At 44.2% G+C, this 25438-nt stretch overlaps 9 protein-coding genes across 9 annotated transcripts; 3 read left to right on the forward strand and 6 right to left on the reverse strand.

The window, feature by feature from the left end:
• Positions 1-365: 365 nt before the first annotated feature.
• On the reverse strand, positions 366-4584 carry BYT42DRAFT_574436 (kinase-like domain-containing protein). Its single transcript, XM_051568851.1, has 11 exons — positions 4463-4584; positions 4135-4382; positions 3980-4070; positions 2851-3900; positions 2238-2793; positions 1953-2154; positions 1709-1856; positions 1503-1609; positions 1391-1434; positions 944-1326; positions 366-832 (listed from the first exon to the last, which is right to left on the reverse strand). The coding sequence occupies exons 2-11, from the start codon at positions 4302-4304 to the stop codon at positions 821-823; spliced, it is 2763 nt and encodes a 920-aa protein (XP_051422517.1). The 5' UTR covers positions 4305-4382; positions 4463-4584; the 3' UTR covers positions 366-820.
• A 2917-nt stretch (positions 4585-7501) lies between these two features.
• On the reverse strand, positions 7502-9013 carry BYT42DRAFT_574441 (homeobox domain-containing protein). Its single transcript, XM_051568852.1, has one exon. It carries the CDS (start codon positions 8762-8764, stop codon positions 7754-7756), a length of 1011 nt encoding a protein of 336 aa, XP_051422518.1. The 5' UTR covers positions 8765-9013; the 3' UTR covers positions 7502-7753.
• A 3368-nt stretch (positions 9014-12381) lies between these two features.
• BYT42DRAFT_385263 (uncharacterized protein) lies at positions 12382-13447 on the forward strand. The gene is made up of 2 exons (XM_051563327.1): positions 12382-13125; positions 13199-13447. The coding sequence occupies exons 1-2, from the start codon at positions 12734-12736 to the stop codon at positions 13374-13376; spliced, it is 570 nt and encodes a 189-aa protein (XP_051422519.1). The 5' UTR covers positions 12382-12733; the 3' UTR covers positions 13377-13447.
• A 28-nt stretch (positions 13448-13475) lies between these two features.
• On the forward strand, positions 13476-15170 carry BYT42DRAFT_498691 (fungal-specific transcription factor domain-containing protein; the record flags this gene model as incomplete). The annotated part of the gene is made up of 4 exons (XM_051564578.1): positions 13476-13618; positions 13689-14163; positions 14228-14545; positions 14622-15170. 4 exons carry the CDS (start codon positions 13476-13478, stop codon positions 15168-15170), a joined length of 1485 nt encoding a protein of 494 aa, XP_051422520.1.
• Positions 15171-15422: 252 nt separating this feature from the next.
• On the reverse strand, positions 15423-18096 carry BYT42DRAFT_574453 (uncharacterized protein). Its single transcript, XM_051568853.1, has 8 exons — positions 17327-18096; positions 17068-17182; positions 16832-16987; positions 16605-16751; positions 16363-16518; positions 16185-16292; positions 15965-16104; positions 15423-15899 (listed from the first exon to the last, which is right to left on the reverse strand). Exons 1-8 carry the CDS (start codon positions 18034-18036, stop codon positions 15608-15610), a joined length of 1824 nt encoding a protein of 607 aa, XP_051422521.1. The 5' UTR covers positions 18037-18096; the 3' UTR covers positions 15423-15607.
• Positions 18097-19514: 1418 nt separating this feature from the next.
• BYT42DRAFT_574459 (uncharacterized protein) lies at positions 19515-21035 on the forward strand. The gene is made up of 6 exons (XM_051568854.1): positions 19515-19676; positions 19742-19765; positions 19829-19893; positions 19954-20119; positions 20193-20234; positions 20297-21035. Exons 1-6 carry the CDS (start codon positions 19607-19609, stop codon positions 20977-20979), a joined length of 1050 nt encoding a protein of 349 aa, XP_051422522.1. The 5' UTR covers positions 19515-19606; the 3' UTR covers positions 20980-21035.
• A 267-nt stretch (positions 21036-21302) lies between these two features.
• BYT42DRAFT_469569 (peptidase family C50-domain-containing protein) lies at positions 21303-21612 on the reverse strand (the record flags this gene model as incomplete). The annotated part of the gene is made up of 2 exons (XM_051563545.1): positions 21303-21375; positions 21449-21612. Coding segments are annotated over 2 exons (237 nt in total), but the record flags the coding sequence as incomplete, so codon positions are not given.
• Positions 21613-21680: 68 nt separating this feature from the next.
• Positions 21681-23024, reverse strand: BYT42DRAFT_594293 (peptidase family C50-domain-containing protein; the record flags this gene model as incomplete). Its single annotated transcript, XM_051570760.1, has 3 exons — positions 21681-22136; positions 22204-22482; positions 22551-23024. 3 exons carry the CDS (start codon positions 23022-23024, stop codon positions 21681-21683), a joined length of 1209 nt encoding a protein of 402 aa, XP_051422524.1.
• A 1092-nt stretch (positions 23025-24116) lies between these two features.
• On the reverse strand, positions 24117-24857 carry BYT42DRAFT_498607 (uncharacterized protein; the record flags this gene model as incomplete). The annotated part of the gene is made up of 3 exons (XM_051564574.1): positions 24117-24290; positions 24349-24573; positions 24639-24857. Coding segments are annotated over 3 exons (618 nt in total), but the record flags the coding sequence as incomplete, so codon positions are not given.
• Positions 24858-25438: the final 581 nt, after the last annotated feature.

The raw sequence follows: 25438 nt of genomic DNA on the forward strand, positions 1-25438 counted from the left end.
AGTATATCTATATGCACGATGAATGATTCATCCTCCTCCTACCTCGGCCTCCCATTCAATGGATGCTCCAGAAGATGGATTCATAGCGGACTTTTTTTGAGGCCAAAAGGGGGGCGGGGAAGAAAAAAAAAAGGGGTTTGACGAGTTTAAGAATAGTAAAACAGTAGAATGAACAATCTTCTTTTTAATTTACCAGAAAACTGGCGTCATGTGGCATGTAGAAATCAAAGAGCATACCAAACTCTGCCCTTGTTCTTCCCGGAAAATTTATAGGATGCCCGTAAAACCATTGGACGCTCCTCTCATCCTCACATTTCTTTTGAATGTTCCGAACCAAAGAAAACCACAGTCACAAAGTGACATCAGCCTCTCGCCTGTGCGGTTTTTTTTTTCCGATAAATATTCCCAGCCATATCACCGCCTTCTTTCCTTCTGTGCGTGTTCCTTTTTTTCGCTTTCTTTTTCTTTTTTATCTGCTTGATAAAAGGATAGACAATTGGTTGGAATGTCCCAGAAAACAAAAGGCCTAACTGACATTGTACTGTGACGTTAATATGCTGAGGGAATGTCTGAGAAAATGTTTATCTTTTTCGCGGATGACTGTGGATTTCCTCCATGTCGTTTTTTCCATCATTCATTCAAACGCGTGAAAAAAAAGAGGGAGAAAAAAAAAAGTACAAACATAAAAAGTCGAAATGATGAAAACAGAGGTCCATAACTAACACCTCACCAATTTTTTTTAAAAAGAAAATGGTTCAAGAGGGTTCGTTAGCACTGTTGGTGTTTAACTTGATCTTATTTGATCGACTTTTTATGTATTTTACAATATTCCCTATGTAAATGAAAAGAGTACCGTGAGAAATTCTCGTTGCGGTTTCCGCGCGACAGCGGTTTTTTTTTTTTTTTTTTTTTTTTTTTTTTTTTTTTTTTTTTTTTTTTTTACCTGAGAATAGTATTGATAAGTATCATAGAGTCGCGTAAAGATGTTACCACAGCTCGTTGTGATGAGTTTGTCCACAAACTCTTCCACTTGACTTTCGGTGAGATGCGGTTGAAATCGGTCGCGGAGCTGTTGTACGGTTTGTTCGCCCATTTGAAAGCACGGCATGTTCGAATGACGAGACATGAGATCCACCAACAATAGAATACTTTCGCTGTGTTTCCGCAACGTCAAGAAAGCCGTTTTCATCAGTGCCTTGTATTCAGCAAACTTTTTCCCTTGCACACCGCCCAAAATGGCAATGAATTCTTGAGATAGCTTGAATGGCGCCATTTCAAAACCAACAGAACCAGGCGAATTCGATAGCATGAAACCAAAGTCGATATCTATTATGTTCATCATTTCAATTCATGTCCCTAGTCTTCATCATCAAAACAAACAGACGCTTACGAATAATGTGACCCGCATCATCAATCAAAAGATTTCCGTTGTGTCTATGGTTTCAAGGCATCAAAATGCATCAATATCCATGAACGCTTTTGCACGTTGGAAAGGCTTTCACCTGTCTTTGATTTGTAAAAGGTAGCAAATCACAGAATAACCCGCCAGACTACGCATAAATGCATCTTGCGCTTCGCAAAACGTGGGTGAATCCAAAGGGCCCCAACGCTGTCAATTTTAATAAAGAAAAAAAGATCCATCATTAATCATGACGCTCCTTCTTTTGATATTTTTTTTTTTTGATTGTTTTGCAAGGATCTTCTTTACCTGATGATAGTAATCTGCCAATGTGAAAACGCACGCTTTACCACTTTTCATACGAGAGTAGGCGTCCTTTTTTATAGAGTGGATAGACATTGTGTTACGAATCGTTTCGACCAATCCCGATTGGTTCGAAGTGACAAGGATACGGAAACTAGATCAAAAAAAGGAGAAGCTTAGAATAACGTTCCCTATGGCAAAAATGGGAACACTTTGTACGCGCGTTGCCTATGGCTTTGTTTCAACTCACTATTTCACCCACACGTTGATGTGATTTTCTTTCCAAATTCTCTGCATTTCGCGGATGATTTGCACAGCAAATTGTTCTTGCCTTAAATCCGATCCACTCTTTACAATCACCGAGATCAGCTGCCAGTGAGGCAAGTGTCCGTACGGTGACGCGGCCTGGACTCTCGCCTTTTTCGCTTGCCAATCTTCTTTGAAAACAGCGGCTATTTGCATTGCATTTGCAGCGCAGTGCGGAAAATGATTGGTCAGACTATTTTGCATGAGCAAGAAAAGGGCAGTGACTTACCACTAGGATCTTCTTTATCCGTGATGGGTTTACTTTTTTCGGATGCTTGCATCATCTTTTTCGCGAGGTCATCCTTGTTCCATTGTTCTTCTTCCACGTCTCTGTTGAAATGCCCTGACCTAATTTTATCCATGCGAGCTTGTTCCAAAAGTTGCATTTGTTGCATGATGCGTTCACGGATGGCTTCATTTTCAGGACGAGTTCGTGGCCCGGCCATATCGCCAGTGCCAGTCGTTTGCAACTGACTCAGCATAATAGCCGCCATATGCATCCGTTCAGCGTGATCGTTGGTATGATCCATCACCTCAGGCGTCAGGGGTGACGTACCATTCGGCGTGTAGCTCTTTTGCGATTCGGTGCCAGCCGACGCTGATAAGAACAAGGGGGATTGCGCAGGACTGCAGTCGCCTAAATCAATGCTTTCCGAAAGTGAATGAGTTACATTGCCAACTGCTTCCTGTTTGCTTGATGCGGCGGTGTCCGCGTCGTCTTTTGAGGAGGTTTCTTCTATGCTGCCATCGCCCTCCAATACTTCCAGTAACACCATATATGGAGCCTATCCCTTCGATGAACATCTACTTTTCATGCTCTAATGAATTCTCCGTAAGCTTACTCTTTCAGCCGAATTCAGTACCACGGCTTCCGAAGCCTGGATGCGAACAATGCGGTGATGATGTGGGTGTTTTGTCGTTGCATGACACCATAGGGGTATACATATATCGGCAGGGAGATTGTGGTTTAACAGGGTCAATTCCGCTCGTAGCGATGTCATGCGGGCCGATTTAGGTAGGTTGAGGAGACGCGTGGTAATATTCACTAGGGCAAGAACAAATTGGATCTCGGATTGGAAATAGCTGGATTGAAGTAACTGCCGCTGACGCGTCAGATCAACGGTCGATTCTTTGCTTGGAGATTTCCTTTCGGTCCCGTAGAAACTGTCGTCATCGTCAAAGGGATCTTCACTCCGACTGCTGCTGATGGAACTAGTCGATGAAGGAATCCGGGTCAAGTACACAGGAGCTGGATTGATCGGTAAAGAGATCCCCGAATCAGAACCGGGGGATGATAAATGTGGGTATTTTAATTCGTTGCTGAGTCGAGAGGCGTTGGACCCTGACAATGGGTCGATTGTCACGGACGATGTCAACCCCGGCCTTGTTATCCTTGAACCATGCTTTCCGTGAGCTATCCGCAACGATTTTGACCTTGCCGTTGTGTGATGCACTACTTGTGTCTTTGTCCTCGGGAGATCCGGTTGGGAAAGAAAGGCGGATGAAAAATGATCGCCTAGTAACCCGCGATCTACCAAGTTGGGTAAGCTGGGTGATTCTTTGGCCGAGTACAACGATGGTTTGTGTCGACTGGATGAGGTGCTGTGTAGCGAATCACGTTGTCGAGCCGCTTTCATGGCTTTGGCCGAGTTGGCAATGGGCAACGAAGCCAGATTTTGTCCTATACCGGCCAGTACAGCCCCTATCCCTGCCACCGCTCCCGACACTCTTGGTAACGTCGGATAGGGCATCGACGCTCGGTCATCGGTCTCTTCCGCATCATCGAAAATTATCAAGTGGCATGTATTTAAGGCGCGTTTGCAAAGCTGAAAAGCGGGATCGGACGGATTCGATGAGAGATCGGTCAAATACGCTTGAAGATACCACAGGCACTACAACCCAATAACAACCCCCAAGTTTGTTTAGCTATCTTGTTGTATATCATAGCTGTCACACGTGGGCTCAAATTACCATGACGGCGACATGGCGCGACTGCATTCCAAGATCAACGAGTAATGCTTCAATAGCCGCCGAATGATCCGGTTGCACCATCAGGAAATGGCTAATTCAACTAGTTAGTAACCGCACAATACAGTCGAGCACAGTTGAACAGGCAATGGACGTACAGGAGCTGAGGAAGGTAGTATTCGATTTCGCTCAAAGGAAACTTGCGCAATTCGTTGCACAGGTAATGCTGAATGCCGCTATTGTCCGCATACCGGTAAAGATACGATACAGCGAGCCAGACATTAAAATAGCTAGAGTTGAAGAGACGTAGCAAAAGATCGTTTGACATGATAGTGATGGAGACAAACGGTATCTAGGGCCAAATGGCTATAGCCATGGATCGTGTGGACGAGGGAATCGAATGGACCTAAAATCCAGCAGAAGGAATCAGACATTGGAACTGCCACTCCGTGGGCATACACAAATTAAACCAAAAAGTAGCCTTACAATGCTCAGTGCTGTGTGAACAAGATGAGCGTAAATTTTAAGGTATAAGAACAGAGGTTCAACGCACAGACGAATTGGGCGGACACACAACTATCACAGAAAGGATCATCCTTTTTTCATGTCATTCCATATATGGCAAGCATTATCCTCCATCCGAGTCGGAATTTGAATTATCTTTCTAACTTGCAGGCTGATCCCTTCCAGCAGGAATATCGATGGATGATTTTTTGTTCATTGTTGTGCAAATAAATTTGGCTGTCGCTACTTTCATCTTCTTATCGCATTATTTTGAGGCGATTAAATTGTTACTTCACGTGCGGTTCCCCCTTTTTTTGCCGTTCTACGCGAACGGTGGACAGGATCCGCCTAAACCAATTAATCCAACGTTTTCAATTTGCCAAATTTAAAATTCCGTAATCATCGTCTGGCCAGCAATGGAACCTTTTTGGCGTAGTTTCAATTTCATCGGCACAATTGCAGAATGCCCAAAAGAAAAGATGCAGAAAATTGGCACTTTTATGCAAACGAAGAGAAATCGTCTCCCAGAAAGGGAACGATGCCATCAGTAGACGCCTTCTTTTTGCAAGTTAAAAGTTGCTCTTGTGAAATTTCAAAGATTGATCGTGCGAGTCTCATTTGGCCTGCGGTGCTTGAGAAGCACCATCGCCACTATGGGAAATCTGGAGAAAGTCGTGACTTTGCCACCAAAGCTCCTAAAAGGACAGACATCATTGTCCTCTTTTCGGTCTCCTTTATTATATGCATTTTGATGGTTTAACAAAACACATCTAGCAAAAATAAACACTTATTCTGTTTCTGATGCCGTTAACACAAGTTCCTCATTGGTCGTCGCCATTGCGGATCCACCATTTTGACGGCAATGAAGCCCAGAGAGGTTTCCCTTAGTGAGACGAAAAACCAATAGGCCACTTTGACGTTAACTCAGCCAAGTGACCGGGTCAAGTGTGAGCTGCGGCAGGCAGCAAGCATGAATAAAAAGGACGGATTTTTGGACGACGAGTTTATTGGACGTTTTTATTGAATAGAGAACAGATGAACGACAAACAAAATAAAAAAGTCTATCCTTCTGTATGTCTTTCTAGGCTAAACTAATTGTTTGTTTTTCAATTATCTGCCTTCTTTTCGGCCGGTCCATTTTCTTGGCTTAACAAACCGCTTTTGAAGTCGCTTGGAAAGCAAGTGAAAACGACCGTAGTGCGAATGAGGCAACGTGTTTTTCAATTATTTTTTCTTTTTCTATGAAATTGGCGTAGTTCGCGTCCACAGGACAGTAAGCTCACTTTTTTATTTTTCATTTGCCTTTGTTGCGATTAAAAAGCAAACCCACCGACATACCTTCCACAGTGAGCGCGCTGATGGCTAGTCAGGCGCCCAAAGGGAAGAGCCGACGGGAACGAAAACAATCTCTTCAAAGGATGGCCAATCCTATCATTAGAAGATGGTTTTCGGATTTTTCGCCATACCCCGAATGCTTTACCAAAAACCGGAGCGTTCATCATTACCAGTAACCACCAGCCTAGCAGCCCCTGATTCCGAACTGGCGCACAAAAGAAAAAAAAGAGATCAGAAAAGACGCCCTCTTTTTATATCTTTTGCGGACCTTCGATTTGTGACGCTGTGTTATGACCGCAAATGCACCTCATTGGCTCGATTCTCGCAACAAAACTGGCGAACTTCAGCGCCTCACTCTTCTTTCGCGTAAGGAATGCAAAGAGGAGCTGCGCCATGTCACTCATGCTGCCATCAGCATCCAATGTATACTACAGTCGCTCTACAAAGTGCAGTATAGCCTATGTTGAACGCTGATGCGACAATGCTTCAGACTTTTAGCACTATTTTTGATCTTGTTGTATGTTAAAAAGTTTCCCCATTTGCCCTGTCCCTTCATGTCAATCTTGTTTTTGAAACCATGTATATTCAATATTGCTGTGACAATAAACATTCACGTATAGCTCCACGAAACAGGGTGTCAGTTTCAGTGCGCCATGTTACAATGGCGACGGAACCCGGAGAGCGCAAGACCAAAGCGCATGCGGACACATGTGAGCATGTCCGCAAAAAGAATAATCAAAGATGTTCTTGCATATATGCAAGTGATGGAAACACGAATCAGCGCGGCAGCAGCACCAGTAGCTTGGTTTCTTCATTTTGCGATTTGGTGATTTTCGCATAAACTGATTTGAACTGCAGGATCAGTGTTGTCTCCTCTTGAAAACTGAGTTCTCCTTCTCCGCTTCTTTCCACGATAACAGGTTGGGCTGTTTGTAATCGAATGAAATGTTGTCACTTTTGTGCATTTATCAAGGATCTGAGCAAAGCAGCAAAGAGTCACCGCTCAATTTTGGAATTGCTTTTCTGGATTTTCCAATCATCACTTTTATTTATACTTTGAATGTTAAAATCAAATTGATTTAGGCATCACTTTTTCGTGCTTCCCGAGATGACTCCAAAAACGAGTGGTGACTGTATATAAATGAAGCGTCTTAATCATCCTTTTTCTCATTGTTTTGATAAGAGGAACGAATCGGCAACTTCATTAAAAGCAGCTAATTCTAGCCACAGAAAATGACGGCCACGCTATAAATGGTCTCTTGGAGTATTGCGCAGATATGTCTATTGTTTGATTTCCCGGCAGCAATCCTATGTTTTGTCAGTTGATGTTCATCCCAAGTAGGCTTGGTTATGTAACAACCGGTTGACATCGCTTCCTATCACAGAAGTTTCAGCAACCAGTCATTAAACATTGGTTCCTAGAAAGCTGGGGTGTTTTGTTTGATGTGTTATTAACGCGCACGCCAAACAAATCGCCAAGGTCTGATTGGTCTGAAAAATCAAAACATTGGAGAACGCCCTCGAAACACCAATAAGAATGGGAGTCGGATCTGTCCAAGCAAAATGATTGGGTGATAGGCTTGAGTGACAGGCGGAGGTCCAAAGTCGGTTTGGGAATAATTCTCTCAAGTTTCTCATTACAAGGTTTTACTTAATCAAGGTTTCATCTTCAGGTCAACAGGTTAGCTTTTGCATTTGAATAAGAAGTCAAACTCAGTCTCACTTCTCACAAGCAGCTAAAATTGCCAGAGAGAGTTCGTATTTTTTTTGTGCCAGGCATGTACTCCCAAGAAGGACATGCCGGTTCCTAATGGTAAATTTTTGGCGTCGCCGAAAACTTGTGTGTAGTGTGTATTGGGTTTTTGGGAAAAGAAGAACTATATACATAGAAGCATTTACAGAACAAAAAAGAGTATTGTTTTGCTGACGGAGCCCGATCTACGAGCCAAGCGTGCCAATGACGGATTTTGGCCGTTTTCGGACGGGAGATCGTTCATCGTGTCTGGGTTGTATACTAAGATCGGCAATAACGTGGTGAATGGAGGATGGATTGGGTACTATGGGAGGGTACTTGGATGCAAATGGCGAAGGTTGATCGTTGAAATAAGGTGTCTGTTGTTTGGGAGCAATGGGTTTCCACCCGGATTGGGAGGCGAAAGGTGAAAACCCATGGGCAGCAGAAGAAGTAGGTCCCGGTGGCATGGGCGCAATAGGATGAAAATTTCGATGCGATGAGGATGGACGTTCGGACGGAAGCAGAGGTGAAGAATAATGGGATGGTTGCATGATGGGTTGTGCGGACGCTCTGCGTGGACGATCGGAAATGAGATCCAGTTGTTTGGGCCGGACGGGAGTCATGATAGGAGGCATGACGGATAACGATTGGCGGGAGCGGAAAAATCCATTGTTGTTGTGAGCTGCTTTGGTACGATTGAGTTTGGCTCGTCGGTTTTGAAACCATACTTGGACTTCACGGCTTGTCATGCCCAGTTCGTGGGCGAGCTCTTCACGAACGTCAGAGCTAGGGGTATTGGTCGTATCGAAAACTTCCATGAGACGTTTGCATTGTTCAGCCGATATCCGTTTCCGTTTGGTTTTGGTCATCCCCCCGTCTTCATGTCCATCCTCAGTTTTCGAATCCCAGGCATCCGAGGAGGAGTCGGCGGCATCGGCGGCCTCGGTGGCATGATAAGATTTGGACGACGACGCATCGATCATGATAGCGTTTGGCCATGTCATTCGATTGAGCCGTTTCTGTTCAGCGGTGGGTAGCTGGGATGATGGACGAGGAAGGGGATCGAAAGGTTCTTCGTTCAGCAAAGCAGATATCGCTAGCGATCGCCTTCGCTCGTCTCTCTCATTTCCATTCATGGTACCGTCAAAATGAATAAAAGGAGGTATGGAAATGCGAAAAAGAGCGAAATTGAGGAAAGAGAAGCAAGGCTTCATGGTCGGACAGGGTTTAACTTTTTTTTTTCTAAGAAAAAAAAAATTAATAAATGAGGTCCAATGAAAAGTGTGCTTGGTTGATCAATCAAAAAGATATGATTTTGACCTTGCCAAGGGAGTCATGGCTGCAGTTGCCTAAACTCTCCTCATAAAATAACTAACAGTTTAACGGGAAAAAAAGTTTTGAATATAGACACAAAATAAACATATTTTTTGCAAGCCATCCTTTTTTTCGTCAAATGGTTTGTGTATTGGAGTGCCAGAGGCAAAAAGGGCTTTCTGGGTTATATGCATGTCGGTGTTTATGTTTCGCATTAATCCTGTCCATTGGTTCGGTCTCAGCCATTCGTACCACGTATTCTGAAACATTCAATCGCCAGTCCCTTCGCTTCGCAAGTGACGTGGTGAAGGCCGCTCCAAAATAATGCGGCAACAGTGCCTTTTTTTTGCCCATTTTTCTTTTTCAACGCCTCTTCCAGGTGTTCATGTTCCATGCTCTATCCTTTGTATTCCGTGCCTGTCCATATAGAAGATATTGAAACAGCATTTTGGAATTCTGGAGGTGACCATGGAACGCTTCGTCGTCATCGTTGTCGCCTCATCTTATTCGTACTGTTGGTGATCGTCTGCATGATTTTTCTCTATCTCAGTTATCGACTGTCCTCCGTCAAAGGCACACATTGCACCGATATCCTGTGGATACCCACTTGCAGCTCCGAGTAATTCATTTGTATTGCTTGAACATCTTTTTTTACATTGATACCGTATATATACCGCTCTTTCGTTCTCAAGGTCACAAAGAAATGCGTTTTTGGCCGTGATAATAATAAAAAAAGACAATTCATAATCAGCGGATGTCTCGCTTTGATTTAATGAGGCCAAACAGCCATTGGTATTGTGTCGGTTGTATTCGATCTCTGAAACGATTGGTAATTTAAAAGCCGCCAACTTTGAAAACAGTTGGTCTTCAGGTCCCACACACCCTGTCGACGAGCAAAGTGCGGCATAATCACTTTGCATCAAGCGTCAAAACCAAGTGTGATGACCGGTAGTTCACTTTAGTGCTAGTATACGGAAATATTTACAGAATTTTAATATTATGTGAGAACTATCCTAGAACACGATCGTTTGTCTGGGAGGCTTTTGGAACAGCAAATGATTATGGTGTTTGAAGCGAGCATATTGTTATCATATTAAGTATTGCGTACTGCTCACTCTAGCATCTTTCGTTGTATTCATTGATATCGGGAATAATACCGCCTTGTATCTTTAAGCGATCGCAGTTTCACATAGTTTTCATCAGGTTTATGGGAGACAGTGTTCGTAAAAGATATCACCCGAATAGAATGATATTTTACTTGAACAAATCAAATGACCCATACAGCTTGTCTAAAATGTTATGGTTGTATGGGCGAGTGAAAAGGATAGATCTTATCACAGCCAATCATATGGGACTGTGGCTTCAAAATGACAAGTGATGATTGGAAGTGAATTTTTTCCTTCAACCACGCTTTGTCCTGTGCAATCGATACCTCTTCGTCAACCGCTAGGTGCCAAAAGATACCAATGCTGCCACGGTCATTTACCAGAAATTCACAGAGCATCTTAAAACCTAGCTCCTCCACGCACATGAAAAACAGATATTATCAAAAGACTTGTTCTCCAAAAACCTCACTGCGCCGTCGTACTTGCTCTTGCAATCAGACGGAAGTAAATACCCAGCCCAAGGTGAGTCCGTGCGTCTAGTTAATCAGTGCGCTGGCTACACTGGTTAGCGAAAGAATCGCCGCCACCATCGGTTTCTCACGTCTTTCCTCTTTGCCCGCCACATAAGACCACCAGTCAATGACGCGCCCTATGCAGCTCCACCAACTCGGTTATGCACAACCCTAAGCACGTCATGCACTCTTGATTTTTCTCTCGGTGTAGAATACGCCCATATACATGCTCAATGACGATTGCCTTTTGCGAGATCTTTTTGTTATATGCGCTGACACCGAAACGTTATATGCGCTAACACCGAAACGTTATGTGCGCTGGTCGCCGTGTGTCGTCGCTGGCGAACTCTCATGTTGGCGCCATATATTGTAAGTTGAATGCCATCGCCGTCGTGTAAGAATATTGTGATGCGTGGATCACGGGGGTGAATTGATCTGGTCGGTGTTCGCCAAATTACAAGGTCTACGTGTGCTGGTGTTACAATTCATGCGAATGTGTGAACATCCCGGGTCGAGTATGATGATGGCAGCACGGAAACCGTTCCCGGCGAGTTTAGTGTTCTGACATGGGAAGACGCCCTCTATCCTCAGACGTTAGAACTGGCACGCCTCCATGCCATTCTAACCACACCCATGGTTGAAGAATTGCGAAGAATTCATGATTCGATCCATCATACTGGAAAATATTCGATACAATGGAAGTACATATGCAACGTTGGAGCATGCTGGAACAGTCCCTGGTATGAGATTTTCAGGCCTTTCGCCAGTTACGAAACCTAAAGTTATTGACCCCTGGACGATGCAATGCAATTACAGCGCGTGTGTGGCGTGAATGTCTGCTGCCATGTAGAGCCCAATTGGAGTATCTGTCTTTGTCTCGTTATTCCGGACGAGCGCATCATCATGATGGATTCCAGTATTGGCAATCGAGAGAACGGAGTTTACTTCCGGCCCATGCGCCGATTTCTGGATGTGAGGGACGGTATGGAAGCCGCGATGGGTGAGTTTCTTAGGGAATTTACGACGAATACGAGTGTTGAAGCACGAATTTTGTTTGGGCGCTGAATGTCGAGTGGCGTTTTGCATCTGGCTTTAAAAAAAGCCCATTGTTACTTCAGCCAGTCATTTCGGCCCTCTTTCTCGATATCTGGAAGCCATGATTGGGTACTTCGTCATTCATGTAGAGATTCGACTCCATCAAGAAGAAAACCAATCAGGATCTTTCTTGTTTTGTCATTGGGCATGGTAGAAATATGCAGGATTAAGTTCCCATGACGAAGAAGAGATGGAGAAATTTCTCCACGGAACGCAAAAAAGGGCTATCTGAAACCGATTTCGACAAAAGGGGAGTCTGAAACCTAAAATCTCTGTTACATTTTAGACTGACCGAACGCTGACAAAGCTGGGGAGAAATGAGCAGTCTACGTCCATCCGCTGAGAGAGGTGATGGGTTCCCTTGAATTGTATGCTCTTTGTACCACAAGCATGGCGCAGCAGCACACTTTTTTTTTTTTATCTTGGTCTGAAATGATTTGTGACTGGGCATAGAATTGATGAGTAAGATGTGCTGGTCTGCCCAGGGTGAGGGTCCTCCTGTTACTCTACTCTTTTCGAACCAAAAAAGGAGAGCAGTATCTTTGGAACAAAAATTTTCCTCTTTTCTCTGTGTTATCTTTTTTACTGGAATTCCTCCAGAAATTCCACTTGAGATTCTTTTTTATTTTTTGAGACAGGGACAATCTCCGTCGTAATTTTTTGTTTGTTATCTCTGTTGCTTGTTTTATTTTATCTCCTTTTTCTATCCTGTTATTGTTGCCCAGGCCAACTGGTTGAAAAAGAGAAAAAAATTGATAGAAGAAAGGGTTCTTATCAGGGTGCGAGATTGATATTTATGGAAGATACGATGATGCACACGGGAGACTATGCAGGAGCGCCACCGCCTCCACCACCTAATATGGCCGTCACCGAAGGAAGCTCAAACGAGCATAAACGTAAACGACTGACTCAAGCTTGCGATATGTGTCGGAAGAAGAAAGTAAGAACAAAACCACATCGCTTGGTGCCCATGCCAATGCACGGGCATTCTTTTCTAGATCCACGGCAAAATGGGAACTTATGATTTGATCTGGCTTTTTCGTAGATCAAATGTGATGGTGGCCGACCTTCGTGCAAGAATTGTGTCAAACTGAATCGGGAGTGTACGTATATTCCCAGTACCAAGAAACGAGGGCCACGGCAGGGCTACATTGAAATGTTAGAAAAACGGCTTGATAAAATGGAAAAGATACTTTATCCCGGAGGCAAGGATGAAAAAGTGGCGCTTTCACCCACTTCTTCAACTTCAGACGATCGACGTACTACCATGACCACGAGCACAGCCAGTGACTCTGTACGACCTGAATTCGCCGCCTCGTCCGCCCCTTCCCATCCCACTGCCTCACCCATTAAAATGGAAGCGTCACCTATACCGAACGATCAACAAGTGCTTCCTCCAGGGGACGTCATCGAACACCTTGTCACCTTGTTTTTCGACAATGTTTACACAACTATCCCCGTGCTGGACCCACGCACGTTTATGCAAGACGTTCGTCAAGGCAAATGCTCCGAATTCTTATTGCTTAGCGTCATGTCCGTCGCCGCCCGGTAAGCAGAAAGAAAAGACCCTCCGGGTTTGGAGAACTTGTCTTGGCTTATTTATTGTTCTCTGATTTCATAGGTTTTCCAGTCGTCCGGATATTAAAGAAACTCCTGCGTGGCATGCCGGTGAAAAATATGCCAAAAAAGCTCGAGATTTACACGTTGTCAAAGCCATCGATGATCCCTCCTTAGCCAACGTTCAAGCCTTGTTACTGCTTACACTTCACGAATTCGGCTGTGCCAGAGGTCCAAGGTAAAGCTTCTTTTGTTTTGTTGCCGGGAACTGAACCTTTTTGTGATATTGATTCCCTTTGTTTGCGACGTTGATATTTGATAGGAGTTGGATGTATTCTGGTATGGCAATTCGCATGGCGCTTGAACTGGGGTTGAATAAAGAGGAAGAGGCCGAAGACGGGTTCACGCAGCCTCAACCTGCGGAGAAATGGTTACAGCAGGAATATCGACGTCGTACTTTTTGGTCCATTTTCGTCCTAGACAGGTAATAAATCCAGGGCATGCAAAATGGGTATGTTTGGTAAACCAATGCTTATTTGGAATGATGAAACCAGAATTCAAAGTGCAGCGACGGGACGACCGATGTTTTTGCAAGACGAGGATTGCGACCTGTTTCTTCCGAGTGATGAAGATGGATGGACGAGGGGACATTTTTATACCGAGACAATTGACAAGAGTCGAGTGGCCTACTTTAATATTCAAGATTTACAGGAGAGCAACCTGCTTCGAGTGACCGCGACAATTTCAGCGCCTACCAATGTTGCCAACGCAGACCAGAAACCGGAACTGAGCTGTCACGCTTACATGCTGCATGCCATTGTATTGTTGGGTAAATTAACCATGTTTATCAATCGAGGGAAGATCACCAAATCATCGCTACCGCCGTACCATCCCGAATCCGAATTTGCCCAGCTGGACCGTCAGATCGATGAATGGAGTGACCGGTTGCCCCCGCATCTACAAAATACCGCCGCCAATTTACACAAATTCCGAACCAATTCTTCCATCGATGGAGGTCGCTTTGTCATGGTATGTTTGTTTTATTTCAGCAGGCACAGTAGATTATCTGATATACGTCTTTTTCTTTGATCAGGCGCACATTTTACACAACGCGTTGACCGTGCTTCTACATCGACCTTCGTTGGTGATGGCTGACACACTCAATTCAGAAATGATTCAACCGGCGCTCCGAAATTTCATCAATGACAGTGTGAAAAAATGCACCAAGGCAGTGGATGCGGTCACGGACATGCTTCGAGCCATTAACAATTGCACGTCGCTGATGCCTCCGTATTTGACGTACTTGTCCTACACGGTAGCTACCATTGCTGTCAACAACACCTTTTCACCCAATCCGGAAGAAGCCAACAAAGCCAGGGAGGCACTCACCGTCCACTTTCAGCTCCTGCAGGTACGCCTTACATTGTTGTCAATTTTATTGTGTTTTTTTCGAGTCATGACTAAATTTATGTGTGCACGTACACTAGTCGATGCGTATTTACTGGGCCATGGCCGATAAATTATACTTTATGATCCGCGATCTGTATGCGATGCATAGTAATATGCAGCGAGTCCAAGCCAACAGAAACGAGTCGTCGACTTCGCCTTCCAGCTTTTCTTCTGCAAGGGAGATGCCTATGAATTTCCCACCCCCACCCCCACCTGCCACCATGCCACCTTCTCAAGTACCACCGCGATTCAACTCGATGGCGCCCAATGCATCTCTATTTTCGGCTCCGCAAACAATGACCCCTTCACCGATTCCGCCCACCCTGATGCGGAAAATGTCCCTTGCCGATGTATCTGCATCCACATGTGACGGCGTCTCATGCACCGATTGGATTCTCGGCGACAATAGTGAAAATATTGCTGCCGCGCTGCAGTCCATTGTACGTTCACCGGGGATCGGCATCACAGGCAACAACTTTTTCGATCTGCAAATGACAAACGATATGGAAGCTGCTGGTCAACTGACCGGAAATGAATTGGGATGGATGTATCAATTTCCCGCAAACTACTCATCCGGGAACCAGTAAAGAACAAGAAACCAACGGATCTTTTTCATTTACAATTTTATTCATTACAGCATTAAATTCATCTCCTCATATGGTTTTTCCCTTTCCCCCCATGAATTGTGACGTGAATTCTGTGTCGGTCGATTAATCCCTCATTGTTTTTACAGTTGCTCTGCTTTCAAGATTTTTTTTTCTTTTGCTTTCTTTGTAGTTTGCTTTGAATTGTAATATTTGATCCAGTACATTTCTATATTATATCAATAATACCAACCTACGCAAATTCTTTTTATTTTAGGGTATGATAGATAAAACCAAGCGGATATGTATAGATGGGAAGAGTAAGAAAAAGGGAAACGGGAGAAAGAGGGATGAAAAGATATGAGTGAATTAAGAAAAAAGTGTATATGGATGCATCGAAAGTCTAGAATACAAGGTATTTTTTTTCCGGTTGTTTTTCGTTAGCGGCGACCTTCATTACTGAGTTGATATTCATGAGGGACGTCTTCGCTGTGTTCCAACGTTTGCGCCATGAAACCCATGAATCGGTCTCCATAGTGAGACGGTCGCACGGATGAAATGGCATTCTTGTCCTGAGTCATCGATTTGAAGAAATGCTCCGACTTTTTCTTCATATCATATGGCGTCAATATATCGATAATGCCCATGAAATACAGCATCGCTGATGGACGGTCTTGCTCGTCCGTTGCTTGGAACCCACCATCGTCTGAATAAAACACGCAGTTGCGACGCCTAGATTTATCTCAAATCAGTGGTTGTTCCTCCCTTTCTTTATCTCGCCGTATGTGTCGACTTACTCTTCAAAGGGATCTTCTGGCAGCTCTGAAACATCCATTGGATCGGGATTCGCCTGGGCAATGGCTTTGCGTACCACTTGCGCTTTGCTTTGACGATGCATTTTGAGAGTCGCTCTTCGTTCTACACGTTTGGTATCGGGCTGTAGCAAAATATCATAATTAGATGACATGGCATTACCACTTTTTTTTTTAGGTGGGGGGAGCACTTGCTCGCATTTACCTGGAAAAAGTGCAATGTGGAATCGCGCACGTTGTCTTTGTTACCGCGCAACATGTCATGCACACCGATAAGCAAACTGTAATCCATAATATTCAAACGAATCAAAAGCTAATGGGAGCAGGCAAGTGGACAGTGAGTTGACCCCCGTCATCATTTGCGCTTCACATAGACGGTTTACCTTGACATCGCGGATCAGTTGGCTGATAAACATTTTACGTTTTCGAGGACCCAGCTGCAATTTCTTTTCTCGCTTGACCCAGTTGAGATCTTTCATGACAGCATACGGGTTCTTTCGAATTTCTTCTTCAGGCAGGAATCTTCCCACCGTGGAGCCCTAAATACATTTGAGAAAAAAACAGGTGAGTTTCATCGACGGGAGGCTTCAGAAACATCATGTCGGTCTCTCATCTTTTTTAATACCTTAAGGTCATATGTCTCGTGGACGTCTTTATTGGGTGGAAACACGTTGCCCATGACCACAAAGTGAATTTTTCTTCCATGGGGTAATTTAACACGATGCAAACCGTAGTATCGACAGAGTAAAGTATTTGGATTCGTACTGACGTGCTATAGAATAACCAAAAAAAAAGAAGATTAGTACGGACTGCGGCAGGAACACCAGCCACCGTCGACTCATGCACACTTACATCATGGTATTGCTTTAGAATTTTACGCATAAATTTATGTTCCGTATGGTGGATGGTTTTAATGATAAATCGGTAATCGCGCGAATAGTAGAAAAAGCTGCCACTTTTTCCTGCGGAAGCCAGTTCGGAAAGAATATATTTACTCGTCAAAGAAATCTAAATCAGTCGTTTAACTTTCTATTTTTTCTTGTTTTTCCTGTAGATCGGCTAAACGCCTAAAAAAAATTGAATCTTACCAAGTAATCCGCAGGATCAATACCGAATTTTTCGCGCAAATGTCGGAAAACCCATGGAGCATAGTCCTTGAATTTAAAATCATACTTGGCACCGGGCGTTAATTCATCACCTGTCCTGTAGCGACAGAAGCAAGAAAGCAGAAGCATCATAGAATTAGATCAAGTAAATAAAGATGCAATAAAACGAATCAGTAAACAAACAAATAGATAAAGAGGAAAAAAGGAGAAAGGCAACACCCCCCCCAAAAAAAGCCCTTACACATCAAAAGCCAGTTTATGTGCAGCCGTAAAATCTTCGTCTGTCAATGGACGGTCGATTTTGGCCGATACTCGACCAACGGCAATTCGGATGCCTGTCAGCATGTTGTACATGAGAACGTAGTTTTGATGTCCTTCGGCGATGCGAGTGCCTATGAGCACTCGATCCTCGTCCACTTCGTTGTCGTGAGGTCGTCGTCGAGACAGGCGGCGAAACGCTTTTCGTCGGGCCGATAATTCTTTTTCAAACTCTTCCGAGATGCGCATTTGTTTATGGGCAGATGCATGGAAAGCGTGACCGGTGGTGTTATGACGCCCCAAGGATCGGATACTGCTGGATTTTCGGGTGCCTGAAGAAGAAGTGTGGATGTGCGAATCATCGGGGTCATGGCGTTCAATGGTGGAATGCCGTTTCAGTTCGGTTTCGACGGTCAGGTTGGACTCAGTTTCGGATACAACCGAGGTTGTGAAGGAACGTTTGGGAGTGGGGACGGGATGATAGAGTGGATCTCGCCATTCGTTAACCTCTTTATCAGGTGTGATAGGTTCTTCCATGGACGTACTTTGAGCGGAGTCGCGCTGAGGTCGTTTACCGTCCGCGGCGGGGGGTGAGGTTAAAGAGACCGGGTATAAACCATCATTGATGGAGGCTACACTAGCCATTTTCTCTGGAAAACTGGTTGGCGGTGGTTGCTGTCGTAAAATCGACATGATGGTTTTTTTTTTGAAAGGAGAGAAAGAGGAAGAGAGAAATGAAGGAAAGAAAAGAGGAGGAAAATGAAAAATATGATGAGTTTGGCCAGAAAAATGATAAGTTTTTATTAGATTGAGTCGAAAACGGTAAAAAAGCACGTGGTCATTCCACCCACTGTGATCAAAACGCTGCGCGCCCTTTTGCCTTTGACTCCGATGGCACTGCTTTCATGTTTCAAAAGGGAAAAACGCCACAGTCAAAATTTCAAAGAGAATCCTCATGATCTGTTAAATGAGCTCGATTGTACGACATTCTTCTTTTCCTCCCCCAACTCAGCCATATCATCGGCTTGGCGGATGAGCTCACCTGATACCAATTTTAGCTATTTCGCCAATAACCACATTGGTCCGCTTGATTTGGCTTGGCTTGCCGTTTCCGTTTTGTTTGGTAGTATACTCGGTCGTACAAGAACATTCTCGGAAACGACCGAGCGCAGTATTGCTCAAAAATAATCACCAGTACTTGAATACTCTATCTAAAGAGAATTACACTTAACCTTATTATTATCATCCTCATCGTCAGAGCCATTCCAATTCCACCTTATAATAATCCAAAACTCGATTGATTCACAAGGAGGTATCGAAACAGTCCTCTCGTAAATCAAAACATTTGTCTGTGGAGAAAATAAAAACGTGGTCTCTGTGCAAGTAAAAAAGTAACTACTAGCATGTACCAGTGCACTATTAGAAGAATACATCCTAGAGACCAAGTTTTTCTGAAAAAAAGGTATTTTTAACTGCTTTTAAAAAAGGAAGAGCGCGTCAGTAAAAACCTCTTATACCCCAAATAAAATAATAAAGAGACCTTGATAGATTTAAAAACAATAATAAATATGATGAGCAAAAATGTCAAAAGCGAATAACAAAGGAAACATTAATACTACAGAAAAACAACGACAGGCAACTAACCAGTCGATGTCGCACCATAAAAGAAGGCTTTGCTCTACCGTACTATAAGGCGAGCGGTTAATAACGGTAACAAATCAAACAATGAACCTCCATCAACGCCTGCTTCTGGTCCATTTGAGCCCAAGAAATTAAGACGCTGTCTCGATCGAGCGCATGGATAAAACCGCTTAAAGTGTCACTGTCAGACAGTGGCTGCACTTTTTTGGTGGAAGAGCCATGAACTGATACAGTTTTCCCAAATTCATGCTCAAGGTGATTGTGACTGTGCCTTTGGAACCACGCTGCAAAAAAACCATGCTTCTATTCCAGGAGCGGGAACCTGCGTTTCAAAAAAATCTCTTCCCACCCCATGAGCACCCACCTGGACTACACTGACCTACGTAAAATTGTCACGGGCGATATCATTGTGAAATGTAATTTGAAGGACGATACACTGTAACCGCATTGCTGCTGTTGCTCACTGTTTCGTTTTTTGCTTTTTCACTGGTAGGCCGTTGCGGCAATGACATTCGTCGTATTCCCATAAACCAAGCACCAACATACGACGAGTAGGCGTTATTTTGCTCCAACCTGCAGGCCACCCACACTCATTCTTCAATTTCATTACAGGTTATGCCTAATGATGTACCGTCTCTTCAAGAGCGACCTTTCCAATCCAGAAAATATTGTCCTCAAATATACCGACGATGGTTTGTAGTTCCTATATTTCTCTCTGTGGACGGGCGCAAACTAAAAGGTTTCTTTTTATTCGCAGAGGGCGATATGATCAGTATGACAGGTACATCAATCATTGTCAAATTATGAACATGGATTGTATGCTCACGTATTCTCAATTCCATAGATGATGTGGATATTAGTCATGCGATTTCTCAGAGTAATCTATTGAAAATCACAGTGTTTGACAAGGTAAGGGGCGCAAAATAACAAGGTATATGCGAACCTAAGCACTCAACCTTGGTTAACAAGGAAACGCGACCATTTATGGGATCATCCAATTCTTACCCTCGTGATGGCATGAACAGCGAATTGGTATCAAAGCTGACCTCTCTTCGTGATACGTTGAACGAATTGATACATGCAAATGCATCGTCCACCTCATCATTCTCCAGCGACAAAATAACTGAAGGAGCCGGTAAGTCTCGTGAATTCAATCACTCCATCTCATCTCTTTTTGTAAATCTGTTGCTGATCCATTGTTTTCACAGCTCCCGAAAAAACATATCGACAATTGTCGACCTCCGAATTAGGTATAGAGTTTAAATGAATCTTTTTTTGTCTTGTGCATGAATTGACATGACCCTTTGAAAAGCCGAGTTTTTGGAAGAAACTCAGGGGGAGCGACAGGATGGTGCTAGAAAAAATGGAATCGAATACCCCTCTTTACCTAAATCAAGCTCGCAACGGTTCAGTGTAAGCGCACCCTCACCCTCGTTGGCCACCAAGGCCACACCCTCGCCATCGCAGCCATCCCAGCAACAACCGCAGTCAATGCAAGCTTCGACACCCCAGCAACCACAACCATCGCAGCCGCCACCACCACAGCCACCGTATCCGCAACAACAACAACAACATTACCAACAACAGCAACCACAAACCCCACTATCTCATCCGGGACAATCAAACCAGTATCCCATGCCATCGATGCCACCGTCGATGCCTCCATCAACCCATCCACCGCAACCACGACCGATGCCGCCTTCTTCACGTCCTTATTCGGGTTATCCCCAACAATCCTATGCTCCATCCACGCCTCATCCTCCAGCGGGTGCTCCTCCAATGCCAATGAGTGGACCCCCGCATAGTACTCCCCAGATAAATTACGCTCCAGGCCCGTCTCACGATAATAATAATAATCCTATGGGAGGATATCATCCTTCGATTTGCGGAGCGTCCGGTCAGCCACCACAACAAGCTCCTTACGGCTATTCAACCAACCCACCAAGACCGTCTGCAGCACAACCAGGTTACCGTCCACCAGGCAACAATTGGTAATAGAAACCAAGTATCAAGCTAATAATCGAGGAATTTTTTTATATAATAACAATTGTACTCGCATAAATGTTGGAGAAAATAAAATGTACAATGGCCAATGACAGCGATCAGACCACGGGTTTCAAATAAACAGGGATGCCATATACAACGGGTGCAGCGCCTAGTTGAATTCATTTTTTTTCAGTCAGGTAAGACGGATGATTTCATACAAACTATAGCCTCTACTTACCTATGAGATAAGGCAAATTGCAATGATTACGAGATGCATTCAATGCATCGATCAAGGAACAGGAACTGGTACGTTTGTCGAACAAACCCCAGGCCTCCATCATTTTCTTTGACACCTGATCGATGCTCTTGTCCGTTACATCCCAAAGGTTGGCTACAACCGCAGGACTAGAGAAGAATGAAACGGTCAATTGCCAACATCACACACTGTGTTTTGTGCCGAGATGAAATAAAAATGTACCTTCCGCCCATAAGGAAATTGAGAACATAGCCTTGTGGATCATACTCGCCTTGCGATCCAAGCGCGCCACTGCTGCATCCAAATAAGAGGGCAACCGAGCATTGGGGTAATTGTCGGATCATTTGACCTCGAATAAACGACTGTCCAGCGCTGTGACCGAAGTACCTAGGGGAAAAGAAGCAAAAACGGTCATTCAATAAAACTTTCGTGCAATCACAAATTTTTTCGTTGCTTACATGTAAAGATCTTTGGATCGAAGGGCATGGCGACATTCTTGCTCCATGGGTCGCTTTTCAACAAGTCCAGTCCAGCCTTTCATGTTGTTGAAAAGAGACTCAAATTCGTTCTGGGTATGCTTGAGATCCCCTGTGGGGTTGAGAATATAAAACGCGCTGTCTCGGTCTACGCACAAATCTGTCCAAGCTTCAGGCTGCTCCCCCTCCGTATTGACTTGGTGGTTCGTGAAGGCTCGGACGTACTGAATGCGATCACGTAAGAAGGAAAGACACGGTAAACGCGACACCGATTGATTCCGCATGATATTCAAGCTTTCCAAAGGAAATACTTGGGTATATTTATCCAGAATCAGAATGACATGGTCGTTGGGTAAACGCTGCATGGGATCCACTCCCGCCTTGCGAGCTTTCTGATGGTATCGTCGAATGGCACTTGCGAATTGTTCTTGCAACTAAAATGGACAAGCAATGAATTTACTACATGAAAATAACACGTATATTGAGATGAATGGATCTTACTTGAGGCATGTCAACAAGCGAGTATTGTACAATGACATCTTGATTTTCGTAGCAACTCAGCAGATAGTAAATGACGTCTTGAAGATCTTGACTGGAAGGATCGGGACCCAAACGCACCAGCATACGACATATGGTAGAGTTGATATTGATGCATTTCTTGTTCGAATAGGATCGATCGTCCGTAATGTTGTAAGCTGCCTTGTACACCAGTTGAGTGACCATCTGGCACAATTGCGACAGTGCTTCTTCGTCTTCTTGGTATTGCCCACACAGTAATCCCTGTTTGCAATACGCAAATAGCCTGATGAGTCCAGCGTCCCAATTTCTTGATCTCAGGTTGCACTTACTTTGAAACCACCGAACCAGTCATGCTCAATAGAGGTGAGCAACATCTTTAATCTCTGATCCAAAGCCATGCGCTGCTTCCACCAACCGTCGACATCATTGTTTTCCATATACGTTGCACTGCTGTGAATTGTATCGTCACTTTGTTGAATAATTTCCTTGAATTCAGTGGCTGCATTTTCGTAGATTCCGTTGACAGTTTCTGCGCCTGAACGCCAGCCAAGTCGATTCAGGGGTAATTTGACGACAAACGGGGATTCGCCAGCTCGTAGGCGTACAAGGTAGAGATCGTCGTGATGAATATCCATCGTCAAGCAGCACACTGTCCATGGTTCTGGGATGATGTCTACAAAGTTTTCCTGGAATTCGCCATCATCCAACTCATGCTCCACTGAATATTGATTGCGCAGTTGATGCAACCACGTCTGGATCCACGGGGGATTGTTGAATAGTTGACGCGGTTCTTCCAACTCCATCAAATCCTCGTCCGCTGATTCTTCATGGAAATCCTTGGGCCATTGATCTTGACACGTGGTACGTAATCTCGGATCACTGAGCTTGGAGTCCAGACATGCCTGCATTTCTCGTCGGATGCTGATCGATTTGGCCATTTCTTTTAAATCCCCAAGTCAATACGGAATACAAACACCAAATGTGGCCAAAGTTGAAAGCTTACCGAGGTAATAGGCACTTAAAGCCGCGTAATTGTTGACAAAGAGACGTCCATTGGCAGAAAAGTGATGTTTCAGGAACATGGTGCGACCGGCTTCGATGCACAAGTTGTGCAACTCACGGATTCTGGCATTGGTAGCTCCTGTCCGGTGAGCATCCAGAATACGTTCCAATGCATGGGTAAGATTGTCTCTGATTACGCGAATATCGTGTCCCAGATTTGTTCGTTTGGCAACCGAACTGCGTTGCTGAATCTTCAAGGCCGGTAGAGTCAGCACTATAAATTGATGATGAGCAACGAAGAACACAGACACAGGTAAAGGGTTAAAGGTTACCGTTGCTGTACAAAGACGAGGTCTCGGATCGTTCCATGAGTTCTTGACGAACCAGCAATAGACGAATGTGAGCAATAGCAGCATTCAATTCCACCTATAGTTTCAGCAAGTCAGTGAAAAAGGCATCGAGGCGTGTTTCTATTGAAATTGTACCTCGTCTGGCATAACGCCCGATTCTTCCAGCTTTTCGAGTATATTCAAGGCAACACTAGGTGATTCTTGTCGTGCGGTAATCAATGCTGAAAGACAATCATTTAGTGATGATCATTTGGTGGTGCTGGTGGTGTGTACTATTATCTTACCTTTGCGCACAATGTTGCTTCCTCTCATACTTTGCAGAGGCCGACATTCAAATTGAACAGTATCTAAGATAAATCATGGCTCGTCAAGATGGATGACACGAAACTGAAAAGTCAATATTCCACACATACCTCGTAAACCGCTATCCAAGCTGTGTGCCTCGCTGGCCATTTCACTCAATTTTTGGATCTCATCATCACTAACATCGTGACAAATGGGTAAGCTGGGTCCCATGCTGCCTTATGATTAGACTTGGGCCATTTACCTTTCAATAAGATTTTCCAGAGTTGCAATGTAACCAGAGTCGGTTAATTTCTGGAACAGCTCATCGGCCCTATCATAAGATTCAATGGCTTGGTCAAGGTAGTTTCGGATGGCGTCCAACTCGCCGTTGGCCATTTTCAAATCCGCTTCCTCTCGAATGTACGCAAATCCCTGAAAAGATTGAAAGTTTAATAGGGAGGATTCAGGGCTGAGAAAATGGTTGGCTTACATGGGGCTGTATATTGGAAGCTTCCTCGAGTTGGCTTGCACAATGATTGAGATCGGCGCAGCGAAGATAGGCATCGCTTAGAGATAACATAAAATGATATTTCATAGCATCTGATTTCAGCTGTTCACCGAGAAGACGACCTTGATCGAAATAATATTGAGCATCGCGCCATGAACCACGCGTCATATGCAAAGATCCCAGACGCTCAAAGCATGCATTCATTTTCTGCCGAAAGAAACCAAGGTTAATGGGCTTGAAAAGAAAACAAAAGGCAATCATCCCCGACTTACCCAAGCAATACCCCATTGAGATTCTTTAAAGGCGACTTGAACTGCAGTCGCTACGATACTTTCGGATTGCTTACGTGCCGCTGTATCCTTGGAATCGTCTGCAAACGGATCTGTCAAAGTGAGAGTATCCATCTTTGATTCGCGGTTTCGTTTGATGGACTGGGCACATTGGTTCAAGTTTTTTAGAGCCATGTTGCAGTCGCTGATAGCTTGATCCAGATTTTCCTACCATAGAAAAGATCGTTAGCATTGTGACCATTTACTCTTTTTTTTCTCATATACTTACTGCTTGCGAAGCAATGACGGATCTAATAAAGTAGGCGTCGACAAGCATCAGACTGTTGGATAAATGAAATTTGGCGGCACGGTAGGGATGATCATCGATTGCCATATGAGAAACTTGCCAGATCGCCTTGGCACTGTTAAATATCTGCTTGCTGATAGTTTAACCCAAACACATGGATGAGACGCTCGAACGATAAAATCTGGCCTGCTATCAAGGAAAAAAAAAGTACCTTTTTTCATAATTGCGCAACAGGGCAAGATGATAGGCATACGATACGAGATACGCCAATTCAGCGTGTTCCGAGCATGGCTTGGATTGAATGGCACTTTTGGCTTGACTAAATTCAATCACGGCTTTGCCAGAGTAGCCCAATTCGCTGTAAATACGTCCGATCGTCGCACTAATGATAATGGAAGCTACGGAATAAAGGTTAACCAGAAAAGGCCATCTTTTCCACTATTCAGCTGAAGGATAGTTACAGGAAATATGGTCTGCCGAAGCTTCGCGTAGTCCA

This window comes from Radiomyces spectabilis, assembly GCF_025331425.1.
Source record: "Radiomyces spectabilis strain NRRL 2753 chromosome Unknown BYT42scaffold_8, whole genome shotgun sequence".
Classification (NCBI taxonomy): domain Eukaryota; kingdom Fungi; phylum Mucoromycota; class Mucoromycetes; order Mucorales; family Radiomycetaceae; genus Radiomyces; species Radiomyces spectabilis.